The sequence below is a fragment of the Molothrus ater genome, chromosome 2, assembly GCF_012460135.2.
Source record: "Molothrus ater isolate BHLD 08-10-18 breed brown headed cowbird chromosome 2, BPBGC_Mater_1.1, whole genome shotgun sequence".
Taxonomy (NCBI): Eukaryota; Metazoa; Chordata; class Aves; order Passeriformes; family Icteridae; genus Molothrus; species Molothrus ater.
Window position 1 is genome coordinate 86058164 of NC_050479.2, and position 27811 is coordinate 86085974.

Sequence of the window (27811 nt, forward strand, 5' to 3'; positions counted from 1 at the left end):
AAGATTGAGCTGAAATCTACAAAATTCTTAAAACAGGGTTAGCTTTGTGGAAAACTTACGTTTTGATTCAGTTCCCCACCACTCCTGTACCTCTTACGTTTTATAAAGGACTGTCTCGTTTTTGGGAAACCGTTTAGAAAAAATGTTGTTTTGTTAAACTGATGCAAAACTTACTAATAAAAACTACCAACACATTGAAAAGTTTGAATTTTTAGTGAAAACAGTAATTTTAAAGTGGTGGTTTCAAAGAAAACAATGCTCTTCCTGTGTGGCACGAAGTGAGTGGATATGTAAGAGTAATTTAGCTGTGTGAACTGCAAAATAAATTAAACTGAAAGGGTGAGATAGTGGCCTGTGTTTTAAAAATACGCATTTTATTAAAACTCAAACACCATAATTTCTGATGACTTTTCATTGCATGATGGGGGTTGTCAACATGGTGATGTTTACTGCATGACTCTTTTCTAAAAAGAGGTTGATTTGATACTTGTCAAATGTTTAAACTTTTCTTTGTATTACCCTTCCTGTTTGTCAAGGGACAGGTTGTTTTCCCTGCTTTAGAATAGTCCCCCCAAATTGGAGCAGATGCAGCTTCTGAAAATGTAATGTCTGAAGTACTGGGGTTCTTTGCTGTGTAGCTGGTGTAATTGTAGAGATAATTCTCATCTCTACAAAAGAAAGTGTGGAGGTGTGAAAAACAGACTTGGATAATTCTTGATGTTTTGTCTGATAGTTGGTGGGTGTCTTGATATCTTCTCCTTTGATAAAACCAACTTATTGAGCTTGGTCTGTGGTCTTGGGCTGTGGTGCACATTATTGCTGGTGTGTTTTACATTTTTGGGAAAATGGCTGCAGTGACTAGGTTTCTCTACATGATTTTTACTTCAAGTAGCCCTCAAGGTGGTGTTTTTAAGGATACAAGTCATAAAGTTGCTAAACACTGATGGAAAACTGAAGGGGTTCTTTTATTGCTGAATATCTGTAATTTACAACTGTATGTAGCTTTCCTTGGAATGCAGAAGGATTTTGATTTCAGTTTGCAATGTACAGTTAGTTTCACTTTTGATGCCAGCATTGCTTGACAGTGGATTTGCAGTGACATAATAAAATCGAAAGAAATATCTATGGCACCTCAAAGTTCCATAGTTAGGTTCTTTCTCCTGAATTTTTTAGAAACTGGAGCAAGTTTTAAATCTCAGCCATGACATAAAAGCTATTTGTAACTCCTTTTCCTATTACTTTTGCAATCAAGTAAGGGGTTTCCTTAATTATCTTTGAAAATGTTTTGATGCTCAGCAGTTTAAAAATGTGGGGGTTTTGTTTGGTTTTTTTGTTTTGGTTTGGTTTTTTTTAAGCATGGCCTACATTGTCTTGTCTGAAGAGTTACTCTTGGGAGATGCCAGCAGAAGTTACTTCCCTTATATTAGGATCCCCAAGGAGAACAAGGAGCTTAAGTTTGGATGTTGTTCAGTAGTTGTATAACAGTCATATTTTCTTTCCTGCTAACAATTAGAACAAAGTACTTGCTCATTATTAAGGAAGCAAGGTATAACCTTTCCATACAGGAAGGGACGCTGAGCAGATGCTGACAGCTAGGAAGCTATCAGTTATTTCTTAGAGGCTTTTTAGATTTTTATTATCACATAGGCAGCACTTGAACTTTGCTGTATTACTTCTCCTTAACTGAGAATTTCAAGGCAAATAGTAAGGACAGCAGTGCTCAGATATGAATAGTTTTCAATTACAGTCTGACTAATTGAGATATCAAATTAACCTGTATTAGTAGCACATTAGATGCTTCAACCAACTGTACACAGGTTGGGATTTAATGGGTAATGTAAAACATACTTGATTGGGAAAGTAAGAATGTATAGTGTTGATTTCACCCCTCAGTATTGAATAGTGGGATAAACTGATAGATCCAGAATTAATCTGCTACTTATAAAAGCTCTGTGATAAAATAGTTTCATTTTTCTGGCTGGTGGCTCATTTAAAAGTTGCAACCATTCAGAAACAGTAATATGAACTATAGTTATCTGGTGAAGAATTTATTTTATGAAGAATAATTATCTTGCCTTTATGGGTGCTTATTCTTGCTTTAAGTACAATGTTGTGACTTAAAACAGTTTTGACATCTTGAATGTCTTAGGAAGAAGTAAAATTGAGTGTCTGTCAAGATGGTGACACTGTTAACTCACAGAATTTGCTAGTTGCTAGGCCTGCAGGAGTAAGTTGGTTTTTGTAGGGTTTATTAAAAAGCAACTGCTGTGATTTAACCCCAGTTGGAAGCTCAGCCCTGTGTGGCCACTCACTCACTGTCCCCTGGTGGGATGGGAGCGAGAATTGGAAGGATAAAACTGACCAAACCAGTGGGCTGAGACAGGCAGTTTATTAAGGAAAGCAAAATGAGGAATTTGTTCACCACTTGCCATGGGCAGGTGCTCAGCTCCAGGACAGCAGGGCTCCATCATGTGTAAGAGTGGCTTAGGAGGACAAATGCCATGGTTACCAATGTTCTAGTCTTTCTTCTAGCCCCAACTTTACATGCTGATAATGACACCCTATGGGCTCGATATCCCTTGGGTCATTTGGGGTCAGCTGTCCTGCCTGTGTCCCTTCCCAACTCCTTGTACACCTCCAGCCCCCTCACTGCTGGGGTCTGTGAGGAGCAGCAAAAGCTTTGGCTCCATGTGAGCACTGCTCAGCAATAACAAAAGCAGCTCAGTGTTCTCAGGCACAGGTTGCTCAGAGAAGCTGTGGCTGCTCCATTCCCTGGAAGTGTTCTAGGCCAGGGTGGATGGGGCTCTGAATAAGCTGGCCTAGTGGGAAGTGTCCCTGCCCATGGCAGGGGCTTGGAACTAGAGGATCCTTAAGGTCCCTTTCAACTCAAACCATTCTAGGATGATTAACACTGTTTTGAGGTACAAATCCAAAACAAAGCCCCATACCAGCTACTATGAAGAATATTAACTCCAAGTCCACGACAGGAACCCAATATATGATTTTAGGTGGAACTTATGGTGGCTGAGAGCTGTCATTACAACCTCACTGCTGTACTTTTAGATGCAAAACTAAGGTAATGCTACAGATCATTCTGCATTATGCTGTGGTACTGCATCTCCTTTACCTCTGCTTGCTTCCAAAGGCAAAACTGCAAACTGGAACAAATTATCACAGGAAAGCAATACTTGTTCTCCTTGTTCTTACAAACATGTGCTGTAGTGGCTTTTCTGTTTGCTCGGGATTTTTTTGTTTAGTTGGTTTTTTTCCCTTGGCTTGTTTTTTGTTGTTGTTGTTGGGGGTTTTTTGAGATAGTTATTACTTGCAATAGAAGAAAAATTGCAAATTTAAATAGTAAAAAATGTGGTAGAGGGGAGCAAAACCTATATTTGTATTTAGGGCTGTGTTTAAGGAACCATGCTATCAAGTCACCACCTCCTTTGTGTCAGTAAATAGCATGAGAATTGGTATAAATGTTAATTAAGCACTTGGTCTCTTGTGAATGAAAATATTAGTAGAATGTTAGCTTGCACAACAGAAATCTAATTTTACACATGACTACGCAAAACACTCGCTGGTTTGCCAGGTTCCCTGGTGAGTGAATGGGAGAACCTCTCCCGGAGGTGAATGGCATCTTCCAAAGTGTGCTAGGATGCATTAGCTCATCGATTTTTGCAGGCTTTTCTTAGCTGTGTGGTGTTTGATTTGTTCTTTGTTGAAATGGTCACAAGTACACATGCTTTGTGTGTGCTTTCCAGTAAAATTGCATCACAATCTTGTTGGTGAAGACCATACTAAAGGTGGTCTTGAAAATAGCAAGTGAGTTTTATGTGGATTTCCAGTCTGAAGCAGTCTTCCATACTCTCACTGCAGCTCAGACTTCTTTATCACCTTTGACTCTTGGCAGTCATCCTGACAGACTGACCTAGCCTGGAATATTGTTGCTTAATTACAGCATGAATGTGTTATGTTTGTTTGGAGTGTTGTAATAAAACCACTCTGCACATGTTGACAGGGGTTTAAATGATTTAAAGAAAGACATGGTGAGGTGCAAATGCCTGGTGGGAGGTTCATTTTTCTGGATATTTTCTCCCCTTTTCTATCTTTATAATGACTGCTTAGGTTAAGGGCAGGCAGCTTATGGAAAATCTGTGCAAACCATTTATAGACAGTACACGTTACTACATCATAGACCTGAAAAAAAAGTCTTTGGGGATATCAGAACTTACTACTAAAGCAGCAAGTTCTCTTTTATAAGGTGCTGTGTTTTTCTTGATTCTTCTATAGATCTAAAACATTTTTTCAAATTAATTTGGATATTGAAATAATTTGTTTTCAGTAAGTTATGTCTGTGTTTTTTTATTGTCATTGCAATACATCTGGAAAGCAATACAATGTTAAACTTAAGGGTTCTTAACCATTCTCTGAAGAAGTTAACTATTAACATTGCTATTGAATATATATATATAGGAGAAAGATACCTGAAACTTTGTAGCTGTTTAATATAACTAGCAACTCTATCTAATGACAAGGAGCTTGACAGACTCTCAAGCTCAAGATGAGCTGTGTTCCCAGTGATAAAGGTAGTGAAATGGTGTTCTGTTAATGTGATTGATTTTTTTTCTTGTAGTTAATGTTTGATAATCAAGTGTGTTTGTGTACTATCGATCAGAAGTTACAGGGTTTGATGTGACTCTTAGGTAAAGTTGTGATACATTGCAATAACCCGTAATATCCACAGAAGATTGATTAGTATTAAAAGTAGGTGATAAATGTGATATGGAAGTACTGTCAAACATTGCTTCACTTTAAATTTAATAATTGATATTGTACATAAGATTTATTACCTGGTTTCAGTGAAGATTAATTCATTTGATGTCCTCTTATATAAATGGCCAAGTTGTGACATAAAATGTTGGTAGTGTCTGTAGTGCTGGGTAGGTGGAGTTTATTCTCATTTTATATCTTGCTGCATCTTCCTCATTAACATATTAGGTGTGTGGCTATATTGATATTAGAAGCTTTCTGCCCTGAAACTGTATGAGGAGACAATGCTTTTCATCTGCTCTCCAGGCCTGAGTGTTCATGTCTTTTCACACCCAGTGAATAAGAAATTTTAACTGCTGTTCTGAATCAGTCAAGTAGTTACCACCTTTATGCAGGCTGACCTGACTGTGTTTGTGGAATGTAAGTGTTTAATAGTGCCTTCCAGCTGAATCTAGGGACTGAACCAAAGCATTTATGTCAAAGCCATTAATCCACCACCTGTTAGTAAAATGCTGCATTTTTAACTTAGCAGCTAACTACTGGAGAATAAAAACATAACTGGTGAACTTCCGAACTCGGTATATCTCTTCTGTGCTTGTTTCATTTTTTACTGTGATGGAGGCTCTACACTCATTTTCTAGACACCAAATTAAATCATTCATTGAAGATAGACTCCAGTGGCTTGGAGATGATATCCTCAAACAGCATAAGAGGGTTAAATCTGGAGAAAGTAAGTATAAGTAGCACATCATTCTTGCACCAACTTCATGGCAAATAAGTCTCTAATGCAGAATAAACTCATCTGGGCTACACTTCAGTCAGTGTAGATTAATCTGATGTTAAGGTCAATGTGCCACATCTACACATGCCTTTTGATCATTCATTTAAGGAGTGAAGTTTACCTTGAGAAATAATTATCTCATAACTATTCCTATTTTGCTAATTTTTCCATGGGAAGACTTCACACCTTTACGTGTGTTGAGCTGGCATGTCAGCTCATCCAGTGTGCTTTCATATTTATGCTGTTAATGCAGTTTTAGGTAGACTCCACATCTCATGATCCAGCGTAGAAGCCAGGAAAGCATTGTACTTCTGGTGAGAGAAGCAGTTCAGTCCTTGCCAGTAGCACTGCCCATATGAAAGAGATGGCAGAATACCCTATGGAATGGAAAAAGGAACTTGGGACACTGCTCTTCAGGCGTAGATGAGCTACAGAGCATCTGAGCCCCCTCAAAGTTCAGCCTTCCTAGGGATTATGCAGATTCTGTTGAAGCACGTGTCTCCGTCAAGAGAGTGTGATATGCTTTCAGTAGGTGGCTTTATTGAATTCCAACACAGCTTGGATGGTACAGAACTAGAGGAAAAGCTTCCGATATTACTTCCAATATTACTTCCAATTACTTCCAAGTCAGAGTCTTATTCAGGACAAGTGTATAAGACCCAGGAATACTGGTGGAAATTCTTGTGTCTGGTGTGAGATGGTGTTCAGTGAAAGAAGCCCCATGGCAGTGCTGCACTGTAGTACATTTGTATTGGAGAACTTCATAAACATTAAGGTGAGTTGTGTGTGACCCCATTATCACATGTAAGGTGGAAGTTATGTTTTAGCCAGCATTCCGTCAGCACTTTGCCTTGGCCAACTTCAGACATTTGCAGAAGCTCTAAGAGTTTCTCAGAATATTCTCCCTCCACCCATCTTTGTAGCTCAGGGTCTTCCTAAGTTTTCAGCACTTACCGTGAACTTTTTTTCTCTTGTTTGGGATTATTTCAAGCTGTATTGTGTAGTTTAAAAACAGTTAGCTGATAGACATGTACAATTATTAGTGCCCACTGCTTGGTACATACACTTCTGAGCTCATCCCAAAGCTGGCATTTAGATTACAGAATCACAGAACAGGTCAGATTGGAAGGGAAAACAGTGGGTCATCTGGTCCAACTTCTGTGTTCAGTCAGGGTCATCCTAGAGCACATTGCACAGGATTATATCCAGACAGTTCTTGAATAACTCCAGCGGGGAAACTCTACAACCTCTCTGGGCAGCCTGTTCTAGTGCATGGTCATCCATACAGTAAAGAAGTTCTTTCTCATAATCAGGTGGAACTTCCTGTGCATCTGTTTCTGCCTATTGCCTCGCGTCCTAGTGCTTGGCACCACTGATGAGAACCTGGATCCATCTTCTTGGCACCCTCCCTTTGGATACTTACATATATGGATGAGATCCCCTCTCAGCCCTGTCTTCTCGAGGCTGAGCAGGCCTCAACCTTTCCTCCTAAGAGAGATGCTCCAGTCCCTTAATAATTTTCATAGCCCCCCACTGGACATGCTCCAGGAGCTCCATGTCTCTCTTGTGCTGAGGAGCCCAGAACTGGACACAGCACTCCAGACATGGCCTTACTGGGTCTCAGTGGAGGGGCAGGATCACCTCCCTCGCCCTGCTGGCAGTGCTTTCCCTAAGACATCCCAGGATACCATTGGCTTTTTTAGCAACAGGAGCACTGCTGGCTCATGGACAGCTTGTTGTCCACCAGCACCCCTGGGCTCTTCTCTGGAAGGAGCAAAGCTGCTTTCCAGCAGGTCAGCCCCCAGCCTGTGCTGCTCTGTGAGTTTATTCTTTCCCAGGTGCAGCACCCTGCATCTGCCCTTGTTGAATTTCAAGTTTGAAAGTTCCTCTCTGCTCATCTCTCCAAGGCCCTTCTGAAGGGCTGCACAGCCCTCTGTGGTGTTGGCCACTCATGTCAGCTTTGTGTGAACTTGCTGCAGAGTAATCTGTCCCTCCATCCAAGTCATTGATGGATGAGTTAAACAATACCGGACTCAGTATAGAACCCTGGGGGACACTGCTAGTGACAGGCCTCCAACAAGACCCTGCTTTGCTGATGATGACCCTTTGGGATCTGCTGTTCCACCCTGCTGTCTAGTCATCCAGTCCACACTTCCTGAATTTGTCTGTGACAACGTTGTGAGAGACAGTGTCAAAATCCTTGCTAAAGTCATGGTTCACAATATCCACTCCTTTGCCCTTGTCCCGTCCAGTTAGTTGTTTCATTGTAGAAGCCAATTGGGTTGGTCAAGCATGATTTAATGAGTCTATGCTGACTATTCGTGATCACAATGGCAAGAAGAATTCCTTTGTGTGGGGTGAAGCAGAGGACAGGAGCTACTGAACTGTCAAGAATGGGCAGATGATGGGAAGATGATGAATAGACAACGTGATGAAGAATGCTGTGGCTGTGCTCACTACTGCCTCAAAGCCAGTTCTTCTTTGGAAGAACCCATTTTAATACCTAGTTCTCTCTCTGGGCCATACAATGCTTCTTGGTACAGCTGTGTTCCTCCCCGTTCATGACAACTGGGAGTTGAGGGAGGTATTCAGGACTTTGTGTTATCTGCCATTGTTGGAACAAGTGTCCTCTGGTGTCCCCCCAAGACAATCTCTGTTGTGCTCCTCTGGGAGGAAAAGCAGGAGCATGGCTGGCAAGAGAGCTGACTTGCCTTCCAGGAGCATCTCCTGATGCAGCAGTGTGCACTGGGAATGCAGTGTGCACTGCAGGGACCCATCCCATGGTGGGGGAACTGCCAGGCTGCCTGTGGGGGCTGCAGTGCTGTGGAGCACCCTCCCAGTGTGCTGCAGGCTCTTCATTACTCCCTGCTTGAGCACTGATGATGGGGCAGAGTGGTGCAGCAGTGTTTGATGGTTGGCTGTTGATGTTTCTTGACTTCAGTAAAATGTTTAAGCCATTGAGAAATAATAAAACTTGTAAAAGGTGTATATATTTTTTTACATCCTCCAGCCTCGCAGTACAAACATAGTGGTCCAGTTGTGGAATAGCAAGGTCTGTGGCAGTTCATTACACTAAACTGATCTTTCTACACTATTTCATTACCCTTTCTCCTCTTCCATTTTTTCTCCAAATCAATGAACTTTCCTTTGCTTCAACTCATCTATAAAACTCGACTAACATTTTAGCATTTTAGGTATTTCTTAGTAGCCTCTAGCATTTGTCAGTCTCTCATCTCTTCCCAAGAGCTAAACAAAGCTCTTAAAGCTCAAGAAGCAGAGAATTTCTGAGAACTACTGTGGCAATTCTGACCATACTGATGTCTAGTGGTCTGGGGAAAACAATTTTCCTAAGTGAGAGGAGGCCTATTTTTCAAGATTCCCATGTTTCAGCAGCTCTGTTTTAGTATTCAGTTTCTTTCCATTATGATCATTTAGGTCTTTTAGTACTTTTGAGAAAAATGCTGTTTGTAGCCTTGAACTCACAGGCTTGGTTGATATTTGAAGAATGGAGATATTTGATATCAAGATATTGGAAGCAAATAGTACCTTACCTACCCTGATCTCTAAAATCCTCTTTTCCAGGAAAATGGGGCTTATCAGCATGAAGCTCTGCCTGGTTTTTTGGCTGTCTACGGTTATATCATTTTTCTATCCTAACAGTTGTCCTGAACCAGTTGCATGCTGAATAAAACTGCTTGTTTAGGTTTGTGTGTAAGTAAACACTTATTTCCTAGTCTACTCAGTGTCCCTCTGATACTGCCCTGGCTATTTTCCAACTCATCTACAGCTATCTAGGAGCACCAGTGCCAGGGCACATTTATTGCCTTTTAGTATTAATGACTACCAGGATTATAAGGGTTTCCTCCTGAGAACAAACTGCGATGGTTCACAAAAGCTGTATTAATTAGTGAATGATAAAGTGTGGAAATTTTAGTTTGATCCCAGAGCCTTCAGTATGGTGTTCTTGTAGTTATCAACAATATATTGCCATAAAGCATCCAAGGTGGAGAGGTGTGTGATGGGTGCAACAACAACAAAAAGGAACACTTAACCCCCTTCCCAGTACTGCCTGGAGGTGATAGTTAAGAGGGAACCAGTTTAAGCTGCCATAAAGTGGCTATGTGAATGCCCTGCTTTACAAAAGACACTTCCATTAAGTGGCAAAATTATCCCTTAAACTGTATATTTAAGCTTATACAAAATCTGTAGCAGACAGCATTAGCTGACCTCCTAATAACATGTTAACACTCCGTATAAAGGTTTAGAAAGTTTAGCAGCAGATAAGAAAAATTGATATGGCAACAAGGGAGCTTTTGGAAGACCTGCCCTTAATAAAGGGAGACCAGAAGGAGTAGTCATAAGTCAAGGAATAAAAGCACCATGTCCTAGATGATGAAGCATGTTCACAAAGCTAGTGGATGTTTCTGAATGCAGGTTGGACAAATGGGAGTAGGATGGGGAGGATAAGCCTAAGGGCTAAGGGTTGGTTTGTCTGCTGAGTAGAAATTGTTTGAAAGATGTAAATCTAACCCTGCTGAAGGCCAGGAGAACGTATTCATAGCTAGCAGTAGATAGAAGGAAGTTAAAAAGTCCAAGAGGAATTCGCAGAACATGTGGACAGAAAAGTGTCTTATGTAAAAAGAAGAAAAATTTAGGAGACATGGATGGCTAAAATCATCAGCCACATTGCAATGATTAAAATAAGTTTGTTACTGAGAACTTAAATAACTTCTTTGCATAAGGTGTCATTATTAGACTAATTTGTGAGATCTTGATTCTATTGCCTTTCCTGCAATAATGATGAAGTATGGTAAAACTGATATTAGGAAATTATGTAGAACACGGTTAATAATGTGGAAGCATGCTGAGTTGCCTGGATTAGGTATTAGCTTGGCTTTCTGAAAAGGTTTAGCAGTACAGCTGGTAAAAAAAAATACAGGTGTGTATTTGAGTAAAGAAATGGAAACCAGAGAGACTAGCATGTTTTAAACACTTCAGCAAAGAGTTAGGAAATCAAAAGCAAGGAGCTTTTACGTCTACTTTTCATAAACTTCATGAAATTGTAATTTCATAGTTCTAATAGTTGCAGTAGTTATTCTCCAGAGAGAAATATTCTGCTGTTTTCTTTTGAAAGCATGATAATTTCTCTGAAGCAAAGATAGATGGCTCCTGTTTGACAGATGCTTACATATGGATGCAGTCTTTTTAAAGAGGTCACTGATTAAGGTGGTTGACTTGGCGTTCCAGAGCAACCTTATGTGGCATGACCCAGATAGTAACTCTCATGCCCAGCCCTTTCTTTGACATTATTCTTTGTGGCAGGAGGAATCAGGTGAGGCATGGAGAATGTTTTTAGCCTTTGCAGTCTACGGCCCAGCACGTTAATGCAGACTGATGTTACCACTGGTCTGTGTTCTTGCTGTGGAAGGGCTTTGCTTTCTGTCCAGCCCTGACAACCCTACCTGGCAGAAGACTGGCAGAACATGTGGGGGTGCATCGCTCCAGCTGAGGCAACCACTGAATGTGAGTCAGTGTCCAGAGGGAAAGCACCATCATAAACCCTAAACTGATTACATAACAGTAAGTTGGTTAGAAAAATAGATTATTTTTTATTGCTCTGTATATATACTACTATATACTGTAGTATAAATAAAGTAGAATTCCTAATTTCTTCTAATTTTTTTTGATAGTGTGGGCAATAATCTCATTTGCTAAGAAACCAGAAGGACATGAGTTGTTTTTAAAAAGATCAAGGTGTAAGATGGCTAATTCAGCCTAAGGGGAAACACTGCTGTCGATAAAATAGTATTACCGATGGGCAACAAAACTGCAAATGAAGGACAGTTGTAAGTATATATTATAAAGGAAAATGTTTATAACAAATACATCCCAAAATACTAAAATTAGCTGTTAGCTCAACAAAATACTCTGGGTAATATTGTCATAATTCAGGAAAGCATGCCTATTAACATGGTCATGGAGTTTTAAAATTAACAAACTAATAGATAGCATGAGGAGTGGGCAGAGAATCATACTAAAACTTGGGGGATATATTATTTTGAGTATATGTATCTACCTCTTGTTTTGTTGTTTGCTTGTTTGCCTCTGTCTTGATTTTAGTGCTCAGCGGTGGCAGCTCCACCTTGAAAGATAACAGGGAACATAGAGGAAGGAGGACTGCATGGCAGCTTATACTATTGACATCAGAGGACATTTTTAAAAGTATTCAAAGCAAGGCTTCTAGAGTTTTGCATTCCTTTTATATTGTAAAAGTAGAAAAACAGTGCATTGAATGAAACTCAAAAGTAATTGAGATTTAGATGCCTTTCACATGTTCTGTAATTGCAGCTGATTGCTGCAAATTATTATTGAGGCCAGAGCCCAAAAATATTTAGAAACTGATAAATGTTGAGTTGTAGTGAAAATATTTTAAAATAAAACTAAGAACACTAAGTTTCTTGCTTTTATGTTAAGCCAGTCTCTACGAAAAGGTGATTTAAAGCTAACCTAGGGGCAGGTAATTTTGTTACGTGTGCTGTGGGTTTTCTTTACACACCTTCTGAAACAGCAGCTGGTGGTCACTGTTGCATGGAGTGATATGCACCATGGCTCATAATTTTAATTTTTCCAAGTGCTGTGCTCAGCTGTTCCTCCTGTTCAGTGTTTTTGTCTTCCTTTCTGTCTGTTTTGTCTTATATGGGAAGGGAAGGATTTGATGGCAGAAATTTTATGCTTTCAGATACTGTTGTGTGTTTGGGTTACTTTGTGGCACTTTCCATCTCTCTGCAGCCCAAGCAGCCAGGTTTTTCCCAGATCCTTATGGCATCTAACTGTGGTTGTGTAGGTTGGAGGGTTTGTATCCTCACACATGAGGACTGAGTGATGGCAGGCATTATGGAAATGGTAGCTACAAATCCAGCGTCCCTTCAGGCTGTTACCCTTGTCTTACTTTCTAGCTCAGATAAAAAGTTGTGTAAGAGGTGGCTGATGGCAGCTGAGCCCGAGTTACTCAGAGGCAACAGAGCTGCCAGTCTGGCAAAGGGGTCTGAGGCTTCGAGGCTGCCTGGACAGGAGATGATGTCGACCCTGAAGGGAACAGTCTTGGCTCCCCTGGGAAGCTGCAACAACCCCACAGTTACAACCGTTTCTGCAATTAGAAGAATTATGTTAACAGGGGTAGATATTTTAATAGTGCTGACAGGTCAAAACATGAGCTTGCTCATAGAAATTCATACCTAAGAGTTGGGCGTTTCAAGGAATGAAGCTTCTGTGAGTGTTCACTTTGTGTATGATTTGGTTACCAGCTCTCCAGAGGACATACGTGGTTTCCTTAAGTCTAAAGCAGTCTTCATTTTAGATCTAGGCCTAAGGAAGTTGGTGAAAATCACACTGTGTACTACTTTATGTACTACTAGCACTTTGTCAGACAACTGTCTTGGACAATTCTGCTTCTTAAATTTCTATTCTTACATGCTTCCTGGGTTTCATTAGACATAATGGACAAAAAGTTGCTACTAATTCTGAAATTATTTAAAAGAACCCTCATACTCTGTGCTAATTGGGTTAAAGTTGTAGAATTCTTTGTTTGGGATCATGAATTCAACTGTAGAATGACTTTCATCCAGCCATGTGACTGCTACCTTTCACAGAAACCTTTGTCAGCTGCTAGAGATGTTCCTCTGTTATGCTTGTTTTGTCCAAGTCTCTGAGATATGGTGCATCTCATTATGGATATCTGATATTTTTATAAATTATTTTCAAATTTCACTTGCACTGCTGCTAGATTAATGAACTGATATCACCTTAGAGCAGAACAGGCATACAGTTACTTATTTCCAGCTGACAGGGAAGCGTGTTCTGCATTGCAGAATGACTTGAGTTGGCTTCACCTTCAAAGTTTGCTTATCCTGATCCTTAAAAAAACCTCATGCTCACATAATGCTGCTGCCTGTCAAATACCAAATGCTTACTGAATAGTACTCAAATGTTTCTGCACCAGTTCCTCGCTGCCGGATGTTTTGAAAAGCATAAAATGTGTGTCTTTGCACTGTAGTTTTTTCTTGTACTTCTTTAGGGTCCAGTAAATAAAAAAAATATTATGAAAGAAATTATGGTTTCTCAGACTAGGTTTTCAAAAAAGAGGTGTCTGCAATATTTGACAGCTACTGAGAAACTACAAAAAAATATTTTGCTGTTGCTATGGTTGAGTAAAATTGTTGAAAGATGAAAGATAAAATGGTGAATTCCTGAGTAGAAATGAATTTTATTTGAAATACAGGTTGGATCACCAGTGACTAGAGAAAAAACTACTTTTTCTAAAATTAAATCTGAAAAATGACAGAAATGTCTTTGTAGTAGATCTTACGTGATGCATGGAAGAGAATAAATATTTGGGATTCTTTGGTGTTGTGGGACTTAGTTTTGGGGTTTTTTTGTTGGTTGGGTTTTTCCATCTGAAGAGAAGATTGAGGAATTGTAACTTTGGTAATGAAACTTGCTTTAGAAAAGTGGGTTTTATTCAACCCACTTTTTTTCTAAGTTTTTCTACCCACTTTTTTCCTAAGTTTTTCAACCCACTTTTTTTCTAAGTTTTTTAATATTGCCATTTTATTCAAGTGAGAGATGTGGGAGAAAGTGATTTTGTGGTATATTCAACATCCTCCCTCTGTTAATGCTGTTAATATTCACACTTGGAAAGTACCTGAGAAATGTGGCAAAATTGACACCACGGGGATGTTTCTAGTAACAAAACAAAGTAAGGGATTAAAATGCATTTGCTTCTTTTCATATAGTGGAGTGAAAAAGGACTTTTATTCAACTTATCCTCTAACAGAAAGTGTTAAAAGCAGCTTGTTATGTTCATTATGTGAATAAAGCTAAATAAAGCTGACAGCTTCTTAACTACTGATGTATACAACTCTATGCTCATGTGTACTAAACACTTCACTTAGTTCACTGCAATGAAGATGCTTCTAGTTTAACATAGCAGGATATAAGCTTTCATCTGAAGTTAAATGCTGCCATGCTTAGACATTTGATTTTGTCTGCTGGAAGTGTTTGTGCACAGATAAAGTGTAGGAGCTAGAGTCAGATCTGCAGTGGTAATTCTCTGTTTAATGGGGAGTGTAAGAGCTTAGGTTTAAGGGTTTAAGAACAAGATGTACCCACCCCCAGTACCTGATAACACTCCTGTATCTTTAAGACCTTTCCCAGCCAGAGGTGGTTTTCACTGGAAAAAGTTGCCAGACACTCTATGACAGAATTAATCTCTTCAAGTGTATTTAGTAGAGCTCAGATTTTACTGAAGTTTTACTTCAGGATGGGCTGACTCTTCCTGAAAGTGTGTTTCTCTCTGTGGGTTGCAAATGGATTATATGGAATTAGCTCAGGTGTCAGTATCTACATTTGTAGATCTCTGTCCAGGTGCTTAGATGAATACTACTGCTATGTTGCTGCCCTTTCCTGTTTTTTAAAGGCAAAATATCTACAAAATTCCAGAAGTTTAGTATAGGAATGAAAATTCAGGCTCCTTTTCACAGGAGTTAGGGCATTTCTTTTCTAGTTGCTTGCCTTCTGTCCAGGCCACCCTCCTAGGAGGGAGTTGTAATCTGAGTTTTGATCCGAGAGTCCATGAAGACACTGAATTAAATTTTACCACTTCAATGGCTGTGCAGCTTCTTCATGTTAGATCAAAAGGTGAGCATGGTGAACATTACCATCCCAGCTTCTTTTGCTTACATCCTTTCTGCAAGTGTGAGCCTCCATGATTGTAGTGGCCAGCAAGTGCCTCAGTCCAGACTGGCATTGGGATGTAAATCCTCCTTTCACTACTGATATTCTCGAGGGGTTGTGCTTCCTAATATGTGCCTCTCTAGCATTTCTTACAGCAGAGTTGGAGCAAGCCCTCTGATCAACCTGCTTGTTCTTTTTGTTATGGCTCTTAACTCCACTTGTGCTTTCTGTAGGACACCTTTGTGCCTAGCACAAGTAGAATGGGCAAGTGTGTTCTGCAACATGCTCCAGAGGCTGGCTCCCAGTGCCTGAACTGGGCATGTTGATGCCACCCACTGCAGCTCATCTTTGCCCGCTTCTTCCAGTGGAAAAAAACCCAAACTACTGAAATTTCTCTGAAGTGAATTTATCCCAGTGTATCCAGAAGCCATGGAGATGCATACTTGCAGTGAGGAGCTGTGAAGCACACTAGAGTCTACTACTAAAGTGTAATCTTTACAATTACCTTTGTCATACCTACACTTTATTTGAGAATTGTAATTACACAGTTCAGGGCTAAGGAAGGAAATGAGGAGGATTTTCTGTTCATGGTTTAAAAGTCTTGGTTGTATTGGAGACTGAGATGCATCAGCAGGCAAGAGAATCCTGGAGTAAATTTAGTTTCCTCTTTGTATCAGCTACAATGAAGCTAGAATGGAAGATACCTGTGCTGAGGTGTCTTTGCTTTCAAGGGGTGTGGTCCCAGCAGTTTCCGTCAGGGTTTGGATCTGCTCAAATGAAGGATCAGCAAATCAAGTGCACTTGATTTTAGACAGTAGAGATGTATGGTGTTGTCACTGCACGTGAGTTAACTGCCAACAATGGCTACCAGTGACAGTTTCAAGTGTTTCCAGTACCTCTTTTTAAAGGCAATCTGCTTGTTTGCATTATTGCTGCCACAGCTTGATTTGTCTTACTTGCTCCTCACATGTCCTAAGTTTGTAGACTAGAGCCCATTTTTTATTCAATACATTTTTTTGAGTCAGTGAACTGGGCTTTCCTTTGCTGTCTTTCCTGGACTATTTTTGGTTTCTAAAATAGATTCTGTGCTATTTTTTCCTGCATTATTTTCAAAGTAATTTTCTTTTTTTCTTCTACCTCCTATTCTTTTTCATTGCATGGTACAGCATGCTTTTCTTGCTAAGTTTTATGCTTTTTTCTAACATCAGTGCTGCTTTTGTTAACCTTTCTGCTGTTCCTTATAATATATTAGCTTAAAAAGTCCCCAACGTCCCTAGGCACTTAATAGCCAGAGAATGAAATAGGAGGCCTGTGAAAGATTAAGCTATCTTCTGTCTGCTAAAGGGCTGCTGAAGAGCAGCTCTCCAGCGATTTTGTTTACTTTCATATGGCCTTTAATTCCAGCTTCAGGAGTTATGTCGATGACAATGAGAGTGATTTTTTAAATCTCAGTTTCATAGACAGAGAGAAGGTAACTGATTGTAGTGTGAGCATTAGAAAGCAAAGCATAATCAGATTGAACTGCAGACAGGGAAGGATTGTAGATTAAAAGATATGGGAGGAAAGGGTGCTCAAGGTGGTGCTGTGGGTTTAGGAAAGAGTGTTTGGGAATCTGCTTCTCAGGAAAGGACCTGGTGGTGTTGGTTGACAGCCACTGAACATGGGCCAGCAGAGTGCCCAGGTGGCCAAGAAGGCCAGTGGCATCCTGGCCTGTATCAGCAGTAGTGTGGCCAGTGGGACCCTGGCAATGACTGTCCCCCTGTATTCAGCACTGCTGAGGCCATACCTCAAATTCTGTGTTCTGTTTTGGGCCCCTCAGTGCAAAAAAGACATTGAGATGCTGGAGTGTGTCCAGAAAAGGGCAACAAAGCTGGTGAAGGGTCTGGAGCACAGGTCTGGTGAGGAGCAGCTGAGGGAACTGGGATTTTTTATTCTGGAGAAAAAGAGGCTTGGGGGACTTTATCACTCCACAACCGCCTGAAAGGAGGTGGTGGCCAGTTGGAGGTTGGTCTGTTCTCCCAAGTAACAAACAGTAGGGCAAGAATAAATGGTCTCAAGTTGTGCTGACAAGGTTTAGTTTGGATATTAGGAAAATTTCCTCATGGAAAGGGTTGTCAAGCACTGGAAAAGACTGCCCATGGAAGTGGTGGAGTCATCATTCATGGACATATTTAACATATGCCGATGAGGCACTTGGGGACATGGTTTACTGCTGGGACTTGGCAATGCTGGGTTGGACTGATACAATGAGGTCAGGATGCAGCTCTGCTAGCAAGGTCTGTTATGCTGGTGATGCAACTTACTAAAAGAACTGGGGTAGAAAAGGCATTTTGGTCCCAGTTCAGAGCACTTTCCATGTTGGTCATGATTTGTTTGCAAGCGGCAGTGAAAGAGGTGGTGAGTGGGTTCCTCGCATGGGGGTGTGTAGGAGGGGGTTTACCAGCGGGATAAAAATCTTACCTTTGCTGGCTAATGTGAGAGAGACCCGTGCTCTGAATAGTCCAGGTAAGAAGAGAATCTTCTAATACGTATTTGTACAGACAAGAGAGATAAATGTTCTCAGATATTTGTGTGAAAATGATCTAGCTGGTGAGCATCCAGATTTCAAAGTACTTTCCTAGGATAACAATGTCATTTAAATGTGAGTGTGGTTTGTTTGTTTGTAATGCCTGCCAACAATCTTTCTAGGAACAGGATATAAAACTGCTACTTGGTGACTTGTTCATTCTGTTTTGATCTGTGGTTTAATTACAGCATGTTTAATTGCTCTTTTCATTCACTCAGGAGGCAGAGCAGTTTCATTTTTTCCCCTTTCCTGTGTGCCTTTTTTTTTTTTTTTTTTTTTTTTGTAGGCACACAGTTTGGTAGGATAATACTCATCAAATGATTCAGAAAATAAGATATTTAGATTGTCCTTTCAAACAGGAACAACTGCTCTTTTTCTCACGAGGTCACATGATTCCCATTTATTATTTTTATGCCAAACTTGCTGTGTGAAGATGAGGCTCCTTTAGTGCCACAGTTTTTTTTACCAGAGGTTTACTAAATTTTCTTGCCTGGGTTCAAACTAGGGAGTTTTATCTTCCCATGTATTTAACATGCCAAGCCTGCCATTTTTCTCTGATCTATAAACTTCTGTGAATAACTAAAAGGGTCTCACATTTTCCTTATATTGAGTTAAGAAACAAGTTAGATAGTTCTTAAGAATATTTATGTTATCATAAACCAAAGGGGAGATGTTGTTCCCTTTCTTTGACTCAGTGTTTGCTAATTGTTTAATGAAACAGATGAGGGACTTCTAGATTAGTTTCAACTAAAGAGAAGACAAGATGTTTGCTGCCTCAGACTGCTCGTGGGACTTCAGACTTTACACAGAAATTAAGGAGAATATTAAAGATGCTGGAAATGTGGTCACATGCCTATTGGGGACTCTTGTGCCTTTCGTAAGGGATGCAGCTGACTCGTTTTAAGCAAATTTATGCCTAAGGATCTGTCTGTAAAGGGAATTAACTGCATGGTTAGCGTGATAAGTGGTAAATCATCAGAATGGTTTAGGTTGGAAGGGACCCTAAAGATCATTCCAACCACCCTGCTCTGGGCCAGGACACCTTTCACCAGACCACACTCCTGCCAGCCCCATCCAACCTGGCCTTGAGCACTTGCAGGGGTGGGGCATCCCCTGCTTCTCTGTGCTGCCTGTTCCACGGTGGCCACGTGCTGACTCTTTACTGATGTCTGAGGAGATGCTCCTGCCTTTGTCTGTTCCTCCAGGGCAGCTCCCCCCAGCACAGCAGAGTGATTTGAGCAGGGTGGAAACCGTCTCCTATTTGCCATTAAACTCCATGCAGGGTGCCAGTAGCTAATCCACATCAGCTGTGTGCAGGGTGCTGAGAGCTGCCTTCCCTTAGCAGAAGGGAGGTGGGAGATCATTAATGATCTCATCAATCTCAGCTGTCCTCTGGCTCAGTGTGGTGTTATTTGACAGCGCAGTCATAGTGTGCAGAAGTAATTTTGGTCAAGGTAGAAGGATGAAAAAGAATATATGGTTAATGGAAATATTTGCCATGTATGTCTTATGAGTCATTTTATTTCCTACACTTGCCAAAACAAGTTAGCATGGAAAATGGTTTACTAGTGTAACTGGGAAGACCTGTTTGTGTTCGTGAAGCATGAAAACTGCCAGCGGCCTTTGCATCCCAGAGTTTTATTTTTTGTTCCCTCCACCCCAGGTCCCCCCAGCACTAAGAATTCACTGTTCTCTTCCTGGGTCCCAGAAGAGGACAGTAGGCACAGGCTTTGTAAGCCACATCAGTAGCAGGTGCTCTGTGTAGATCACGGTTCCAATCCTCCTCTCTGTGTCCAGCACTCCAGATCTGCTTTTATACCAAGGTTTTTTTGTTAGTAATAACTTTCAAAATAACAGATTCCCCCATCCTCCTTCTGGATTCAGGATTTGGTCATATTTTCTGTCTTCATCCTCTGTTTCAGAGTTTTTTAGGTGAGTCGTAAGCCTTTTTGTTTTGGCAGGGAAAATAAGTAGGGGTGAAATGGGGTTATGGTTACATGAGAAGTTGTCTTTAATCTGTGGTTGTGTAGGTGTTTGAAAGTTACAGCTTTTCTAGCCAGCTGATGGGGTTTTCACATGTTTGTATGTTTTCTCTTCCATTTCAATTATTCTGATGTTCCTGAATTTATTAGACATGTGACTGATGTATAGGATGCTCCCTGAAATGCTGGAATAGACAGAATAGTGTTCAAAGGACACTTGTGTGAGGCCCAGATGACAACCTCCCTCCAGGAAAGTGTAGGGTTTAACAAATGGGCTGAACTCCACCAGAAGCTTTATAATGGTTTAGGGTGACTCATTCTTCCTGGCTTATGACTTCTTCCTATGAAAAGTATGTATTTTTGAATATCTAGAAGAATGCACCATGCTTTAATTATAGTCAATTCTTTGAAATATTTGTACAGCACTTTTGTAAAAGAAGAACTGCTAGTGCACAGTCTCCTGGTGTTTTCTCCACTGCTTAAGCATATTCTGAGAAGGTTTTAGAGAACTCCCATATTACGTTCCAGAGAGATCAAAGTTTTATAAAAGTTTGAGAATCTAATTCATATTTAGAGGGTTTTTTTAATATGTTCCATCATGCTTTTTTGACCAGAACCTCACACACAATGGCAATTATACAAGAAGGATGCTGTGTATTGTTCCTTCCCTTATGTGAAATTTTTACAAATGCAGAACATTGTTACACAAGTTGCTGAAATGAGTGATGCGGGTCCCATATGAAGGAGATGAAATTTTGCAAAGGAGATAGTAGTCTACTGTTGTTATTTGTTGAAACCAGCCAGCAGCACAACCCAAAATAATTATGCTCATTCTCTTTGGTGTTATGTTCTTTCTCTTACATATAGGATAGAACAATTTTGTAAAAATGATCCTTCCTGGTGTCTCAATTCAATGAACTCTTGTCAGGAATTCTCTCTATAGTCTGGACAAAAGTAAGTTAATTTACAGTTATGCAGGTTCAATGCATTTCTGAGAAGATTGAAGTTTTAGTTGTGTTTACTAGTGCGATTTTACTCCCTGCCAGCTAAGTGCTTTGGGAGAGATTTGCCACCACTCTTTAGCTTTCCAAGGCCATCTCCTTAGCTGGCGTTTTTGGACAAGTCAGCTGTACATCCTGTGTTATTTACAGTTACTTTGGATTCAGTACAGTTTGTTTCTCAGTCCTGTAGGCTTCTGCTCCTGTGGCTATTGGGGCATGTGGCTGGTCAGGCTGCACTTCACACACTCCCTAGAGAGCAAACTAGACATCAGTTTTCTTCTCCAAACCTCCTGCCTCCTTCATTACACCAGGCATGTACGGTGGGATTCCTCTCAGAGAAGGGAAGAGGCAAAAAGCCAGCTGAGAAATCCAGTCAGTAATATTGCATAATACATGAAAAGCATCTTGAAAGGATAGTAAACAGAGAATGGATATGAAGTGTTCAGTGAAATTTGTAAAAGTCATCACATTGATGCATCATGAAGATCCTAGAAGTACAAGAGCTGAAATGCTGAAACTGAGACAAGTGACATTTCTGTAGATACTAACACAACTCACAGGAAGTGCTAATCCAAGAGCGTGCATATTACTCCAATTTTAAAATTTTTTCATGTTCTCCATTTTTTTCTCACACCAAAGCTCTAGCAGAGATTTTTGTGGTGACTGGGGATTTGATTATTTGAAACAAATCACCTGTGCTTCTTTAAACTAGGATTCCTATCAGTACATACCCATAAAAAGGTCTGATTAAAAACAAACAAAAAAGGATGCTGAACAAAAGCTTTGATTCAGCAAGATTTTGTATACTCTGGCTCAGTTCCATGTCACACAAACACAAGCAGAGGTTTAATTGTATGACTTAAAATAGATAGAATTGCTCATGTGTATAAAGTGCTTTGTGCTTAATTTTGTTAATGCCAGCTGCTTGGCACTTATTCGGGTTAAGACCTTTGATCTTGTTCCTTTTAAAATAGGTGTTAGTTCAAAATTATGAAAAGCATCAGTTTTGAGAAAAAGCAAGGAGAGGTACTAGGTGTCTTCAATATGTAATGGAAATATTATATGAAAATGGAATGAAAAAGAACAAGCCAGGACTTGTTGCTTATGAACTATCTGTACTGAAAAGAAGTCTCTTTGAGGATACCAGGCTGGTACGTTTTATGTTTATTTATTAAGGAGTTTGTGTATAAAATTTCTTTATTTCTGAAACAACAAAAGCATTTTCATCAAACTGATATTTTAGCAACTCAGTATGTTCACCTGAAAGTTGAGGCATTTGATTGAAAGACAAAGAAGGTTGGGTGATTTCAAGTAAGATATTGAAAAGATTAACACAAGTAATGTATAAATGAGTGAAAGAACAAACATCTCAGTAGTATCTACTTTAAAACACACACATTTGATGTCCCAGCTGTTTATCCTGTGTCAAATATAATGCTACTGGACCAGCAGAAAAATCATAATCATAAATTATGAGAATAAAAATATTGGGTATAAAGCTTTCAACATGTGTGTGCTTGAAGTACTGAAAATGCTTTTAGAACATAAAATTGCGTGCACAGAGTAGAGAAATAAAAATACTTGAAAAGTTAATTTTTGAAGTTCTTCTCAGCAAATTACAGATGAGAAAGCTGATGTCACTGGACATGTAGAATTTCATTAATAATTATCAATTACATATTTCTTAGAAGCTGTGCTACTCATTAACTTATAAAATCAGTGTTCTGCAAATTTGCCACTTGGTGGTGCCAAATTGATTTATAAATCACAGATGTGAGCTGAGACAAGCTGTTGAAATTGTTTCTAAGGCATGTACGCTAAGAGATACATAAATTTGCTTGGAAAACTTTGATTGTGTGACAGCACTGGTGCAGCTGTACTTAGCAACATTTCTGGCAACCATCCCTCAAGCCCCGTATCTGGGGTACCTCTCTGTCTGTCCAGGACAAGACAGAGTAAGTGTATAGCAAAGCTGCATCTATGAGAGTAGAGTTTCAGGAACATTTCTTCCATACCATGCACCTGGTGAAAAATAATTTGGATCCAGTGATATTCCAGGCATGGTGCATGGGGTTTCTGGCTTGGGGTTTCTGAAGGCAGCTGCAGGTGTGCTGCTTGCTTGTATTATTTTTGTGGGTGTTTGACTGGAGTAGTTCCTGTACAGTTGTGGTTTTAACACTGCCAGAATTTCCACAGGTTTATCACTGAGCTTTATATCCTTGAATTGAAGGGTGATGATTATCCTAAATGTAAATCTAAGCAAAAAGACTCATGATTAAATTAACCTTCCTCCATCTCTCAGTTGCAGGGCAACTCTTCAGCAGGCTTGAAGTTTCTGTTTTGTTAAAATGTCTTAATTGTCACAGCATTTCAGTGTTATCAGTGTTTAGCATTGAAGAATATTTGCACCAGACTTAACAACTTCTTTTTTTATTTTTCTCTCCCTGAATACTACAGTCCCAAAAGAATTGGTGGAGCTTCACTTGAAACTGATGAGAAAGATTGGGAAGTCTGTCACAGCAGACAGATGGGAAAAATACTTGATCAAGGTACAGTATGCATGTTGTATTATTCTGCAGTGCTGGAATATGGTTGTGATGAGCAGTTGTGTGAGCAAGCCCTAGTATGAGCTATAGGAGCCTTGGGCTGTGCCAGCATCAAGATACATACATCAGATCCCAGCTTAACTTGCAGTCTGCCTAGGCTTGTGAGAAAGAGGTCTCTGAAAATAGGCACCATCTTCTGCATGTAAAAGAGTGCCCACCCTCATAACTGGCAGGAAAATACTTTCTTGAATATTAAGAGCCTAAATAAAGAAGATTTAGTAGCCTGCAAATGGGTTAAATTGAGCAGAGATTTATACAGTAGCAGTTCATTGTATATCACTTGTCTGAATATGATTTAATTACTGTGATTTGGCTGAATTCATGCAGGAACTATACAGAGGTCTTGTAGTATGTGTTAATAATAAAAGAAAGTATTGCAGTGATTTATATCTGCATGATGAGAATGGCACAGCTAAGATGAAAATGTAATTATGCATCAGTAAAAATAGAGCATCCCATTGTTTTGCATAATTCTGTCTTGGTATTTTAATTGCAGCTGTGTCTTTGTTGACACTTTACATACAAATAGTTTCCAGTTTAAATAATTTACACTGCTTTAAAAAATAAGAATATATGGATAGTCAAAATTAATAGGTTACCATTTCCCCTCTGGATGTGTTCCATGTGTCTTTTAATCCACAGAATTGTAGTCTTGTTACTGTCTGTACAGCCGTGATCACATCTTGCTTAGAAATACAGCATCTTGGTAATAGCAACCATACAATTAATGGCACTTGGCAAATCCAGCTGCAGGTGTCCCCTTAAATGCTGTCTGTAAGCTCTACAGAGGTATGAATTTGTCTTGAGGTTTGTGTACCCTTTAGGATGATGATGTTTTTAGGGCTGGGAATGTCTTGAGGAATAATGTGCTGAAAGGCCTTTGCTAATTCTGACCTGTTAACCAACTGTAAAGCATTGATGATAATCTTTAAAAATAGTAGTGTAATAATTCATGTAACTTGTGTGTACTTTGTGTATTACCAACTACTGTGGTTACTGAATTGTGTTAAATTCCTTAATAAATCCAAAAACCATTGCAGCAAACTGAGAAAACCCAGCTCTGGCTCATGAACTTGTGTGCCCCACTGGAGCCACTTACCAGTTGTGTGGTAAGCAGAAAGCAGGGCGATAAAACAAGTTTGAGGGAGTAGTTTGGAAAATCTTCTTCAAAGCAGTTTGGAAATTCTTCTTCAGGGAAGCAGTAAGGAAACCCTCCCTCACACCCCTGTTAAGACCAAGTAAGTGTTAATAAATTTTACTTCATTTAACAGTCTCCAGAGCTAACTTGAAGCTTATTCTGGCCAGTGGTTCAAAGGAACCTTGAAGAACAAAGGAATTTGAATATAACTAATTAGAAAGGTATGCTAATATTGTCCCCAATTCAAAGGAGTATGATTAATTTTGAAAAGCAAGGAAGAGTATTGGGAAATGCCACAAAAGCCAGGAAAAACTGAAAAGGTGTGGAACAACTGAGAGCATTTTTCCTTGATGCGTGCAGTATTGGTCCACGTATTATTGATGACACTCTAAGAGGCAAAGTTGACCTGGTTTTCTTTTGTTAGAAACTACTGATGTGTTCCTTTGATAAAATAGGGCTTGAAATATTCTAGATGTTCTTATTTAGGCAGAAACTTTAGTGGAGGGCATTCAGACTTACATGCTCTTAATATTTATGCATGTATGTATTATTATATTTTGTTTATATTCCAACTAATTATAAAACTTGCCTCACTTGACTGTTGTGCATATAAAGAGTATCATAAAAACTGTCTCTGAGCTGTGGCTGGTATTTTGACAGATGGATATATTTTGGGATAGGAAGTGAACATGGTAATTGAGAGTTCTTTCCCTTCCCTCTTTTGGTGGTGAACCACCCAAGTTGGATCCACCAGCATGTGCACTAGTTTTTTATGGAAGAAAATGGCTGTAGGTCTCTGTGAGTCTGACTTTCGTCCTCTGCACAAGGAATGTCTTGTGGTCATGTCATGTGTGGCTGAGGGAAAGAAATGCCTGGTCCTAAGCATTCCAACAACCAAGAGGGAGGGTCCAGCTTAGCTGATTTTGAGAAACATGTAGTGAGGTCACATTGCACTGTCTCCTGACAAAGTGTTTTACTTAACTATTGTCAAAAATAACTTATATTTTTATACAGAGAAGATTTCTCTGCATTGCTCCATCTGAAACCTTCAACATAAAATCAGCACATTCTGAACACATTTCTGATTGTTAGAATTCAGGTGTTTGTAGTCCCACCCAAGGAGACTCCTCTGTCAAGGAGACTCCTCTTTCATGTTCCTGTTTTCCTTGTTTAAAGTGAACATTTGGCATGGTAATAGTGTTGGATGCCATCATATCTGCTTTGGAATTATTTGAGAGAGATTTCTTGCAAGGTGGGAAGGTGCTGACCACTCTTAGCATGCAGAAGCCAGGAGTTTCTGCATGCAGCAGCTTTGTGATCAGTGTGAAGCATCCTCTCTGGGAAGGCAGAGACTAAGATTTCAGCAGAGCCTGGATCAATGAGATGTAGTTCAGGGTTGTGACAACACTTGTCAGGAGAAAGCACAATTATCTGGTTTTTAATTATTGAAATGTAGTCATTTCAGTTTGAACAGATGCTTCATCAGCTCTGATGTCTCGAAGCTTTTGCTTTGACAGTCACACACTTTGTAGCGCATGAAGCTTCTCATTATTGCTCTCATACTTAATGACTAAGGAATGAGCAGCAACTGGCATATGCCCTGAGCAAGGGTTTTGATATAGAGTTTCCCAGTGTTCTTCATATTACGTGGTTGAAAAGGAGAGAGAAAGTAGAATAGCTTCATTTTGTGAGTGAGCAGCGATTGTCTCCTGCTGTGAGCTTTGGCTTGGCATCAGAGAAGTCCCTATGCAATATTCTTTAACCTCAGAGCAGGAAAAACTGCTCTTCAGCAGGATCCCTTGTGACCAGTGTTCTTCACTGTTTTCTGTAGGTCACAGCTTAAAGTCATGCTTTATGGTGTGCCTGAGCTGATCTAACTGCAGGCTTACCCTTGTGCCACCTGAGAAGTGGTGTCAGTACTGGGGTAGTGGAGGGTTGGTAGTGTGGCTGTGGGGACAGGGGAGGGGTAGCAGCCTCTTTGCTTGATTGGAGCCCAGGTGGCTTGTTTTACATTATGAATCAGTTAATCTGTACCTTTGGTGGGTGAAATTCAGGATTATTTTTGCTGCTGTTTCCAAAGAAAGCTGCATTCAGATGTGATTGGCAGGTTTCTAAGTAGCTTGGTAACTGTATCTTACTTTAATAATAATTTGTTGACTGGGAGACTGCCCTGTTCTGATTGAGTCCAGCCTTGTAGAGTGAAGGGCAGCAGCACCTCATGCACTGATTTGACAGTTGTGATTCTGCAGTGGCACTTCAAAATAATTCCAGCTGGAGGTGTAGCTGTGATCAGCTTTTGCCTCCTCATGGATATTTCCACTGGAATAGCCTCACTGACTGGAGATCCCAGCATGTGTCCTCAGCCGATGAGCAGCTTGTCTCTTCTCTGAAAATTGGCTTAAGCACATCTGAGTTGTTTAGGAGGAGAGGGAATTTCTTCTTCACCTTTATTATTTGAGCTCATGCTGATTCAATCTATTTCTCCTCTACTGCTGCTTTTTCTGGTGATAAAATTTTTTTCCCTATATTGGTGTGGTTGAATTTATTTGCTTTAAATAAATTGAAATTGGCTATATTTAAAATATTTTAAAATATTTGTCAAGCAGCTTGAAGCTCAAGATATTTTGTAAAGAGTAATAATTCCATGGTGTGGAGTGAGTAGCAGTTGCATTTGTTATCTGCAGTAGAGTTGAAGTACTCAGAGGGCCCCAAGAGACCCTGGCAATTTGTCTGCTAAGTGCTGCAAGGAGATATAATAGGAAGTCATGTCTGCTTGAGGGAATTTATATTCTAAATAGACAGAAATAGAAAAATGTGAGATATGTGTACAGCAAAGACAATAATACCTTTCCATTCCAGAATCATGCTACCTAATTTAGGATGTTTAGGGAATCTGGTGGTGATCAGGACCTCGATGATCTCCTCTTCCATAAAAATTCAACAGTGCTTGCTAATGTGCCTCAGCTTTACTTTTTGTTTTTCTGTAAGACTTTCTGACTGCAATCCCAAAAAGATCACATATAATTAATTATTGTGGTAAGGTACTACTAACAAAAAAATTTAAAGTTGCTTTTTTCTCCTAACCTTAAATTATGCTTATTTCATTTGTAACAGATATGTCAAGAATTCAACAGCACTTGGGCTTGGGAGATGGAAAAAAAAGGATACCTAGAAATGAGTGTTGAATGCAAACTGGGGATTCTGAAGGTACACATTCATCAGCTAAGGTTCTAAATTA

At 39.9% G+C, this 27811-nt stretch overlaps 1 protein-coding gene across 1 annotated transcript in view; it reads left to right on the top strand.

The window, feature by feature from the left end:
- The window catches only part of RSF1 (remodeling and spacing factor 1), a 60623-nt gene that overhangs the window by 1759 nt on the left and 31053 nt on the right, over positions 1-27811 (top strand). Inside the window, exons 2-3 of the mRNA XM_036383924.2 lie at positions 23287-23378; positions 27688-27780. Coding sequence (XP_036239817.1) covers positions 23287-23378; positions 27688-27780 — 185 coding nt within the window. The remainder of the gene's footprint in view (positions 1-23286; positions 23379-27687; positions 27781-27811) is intronic.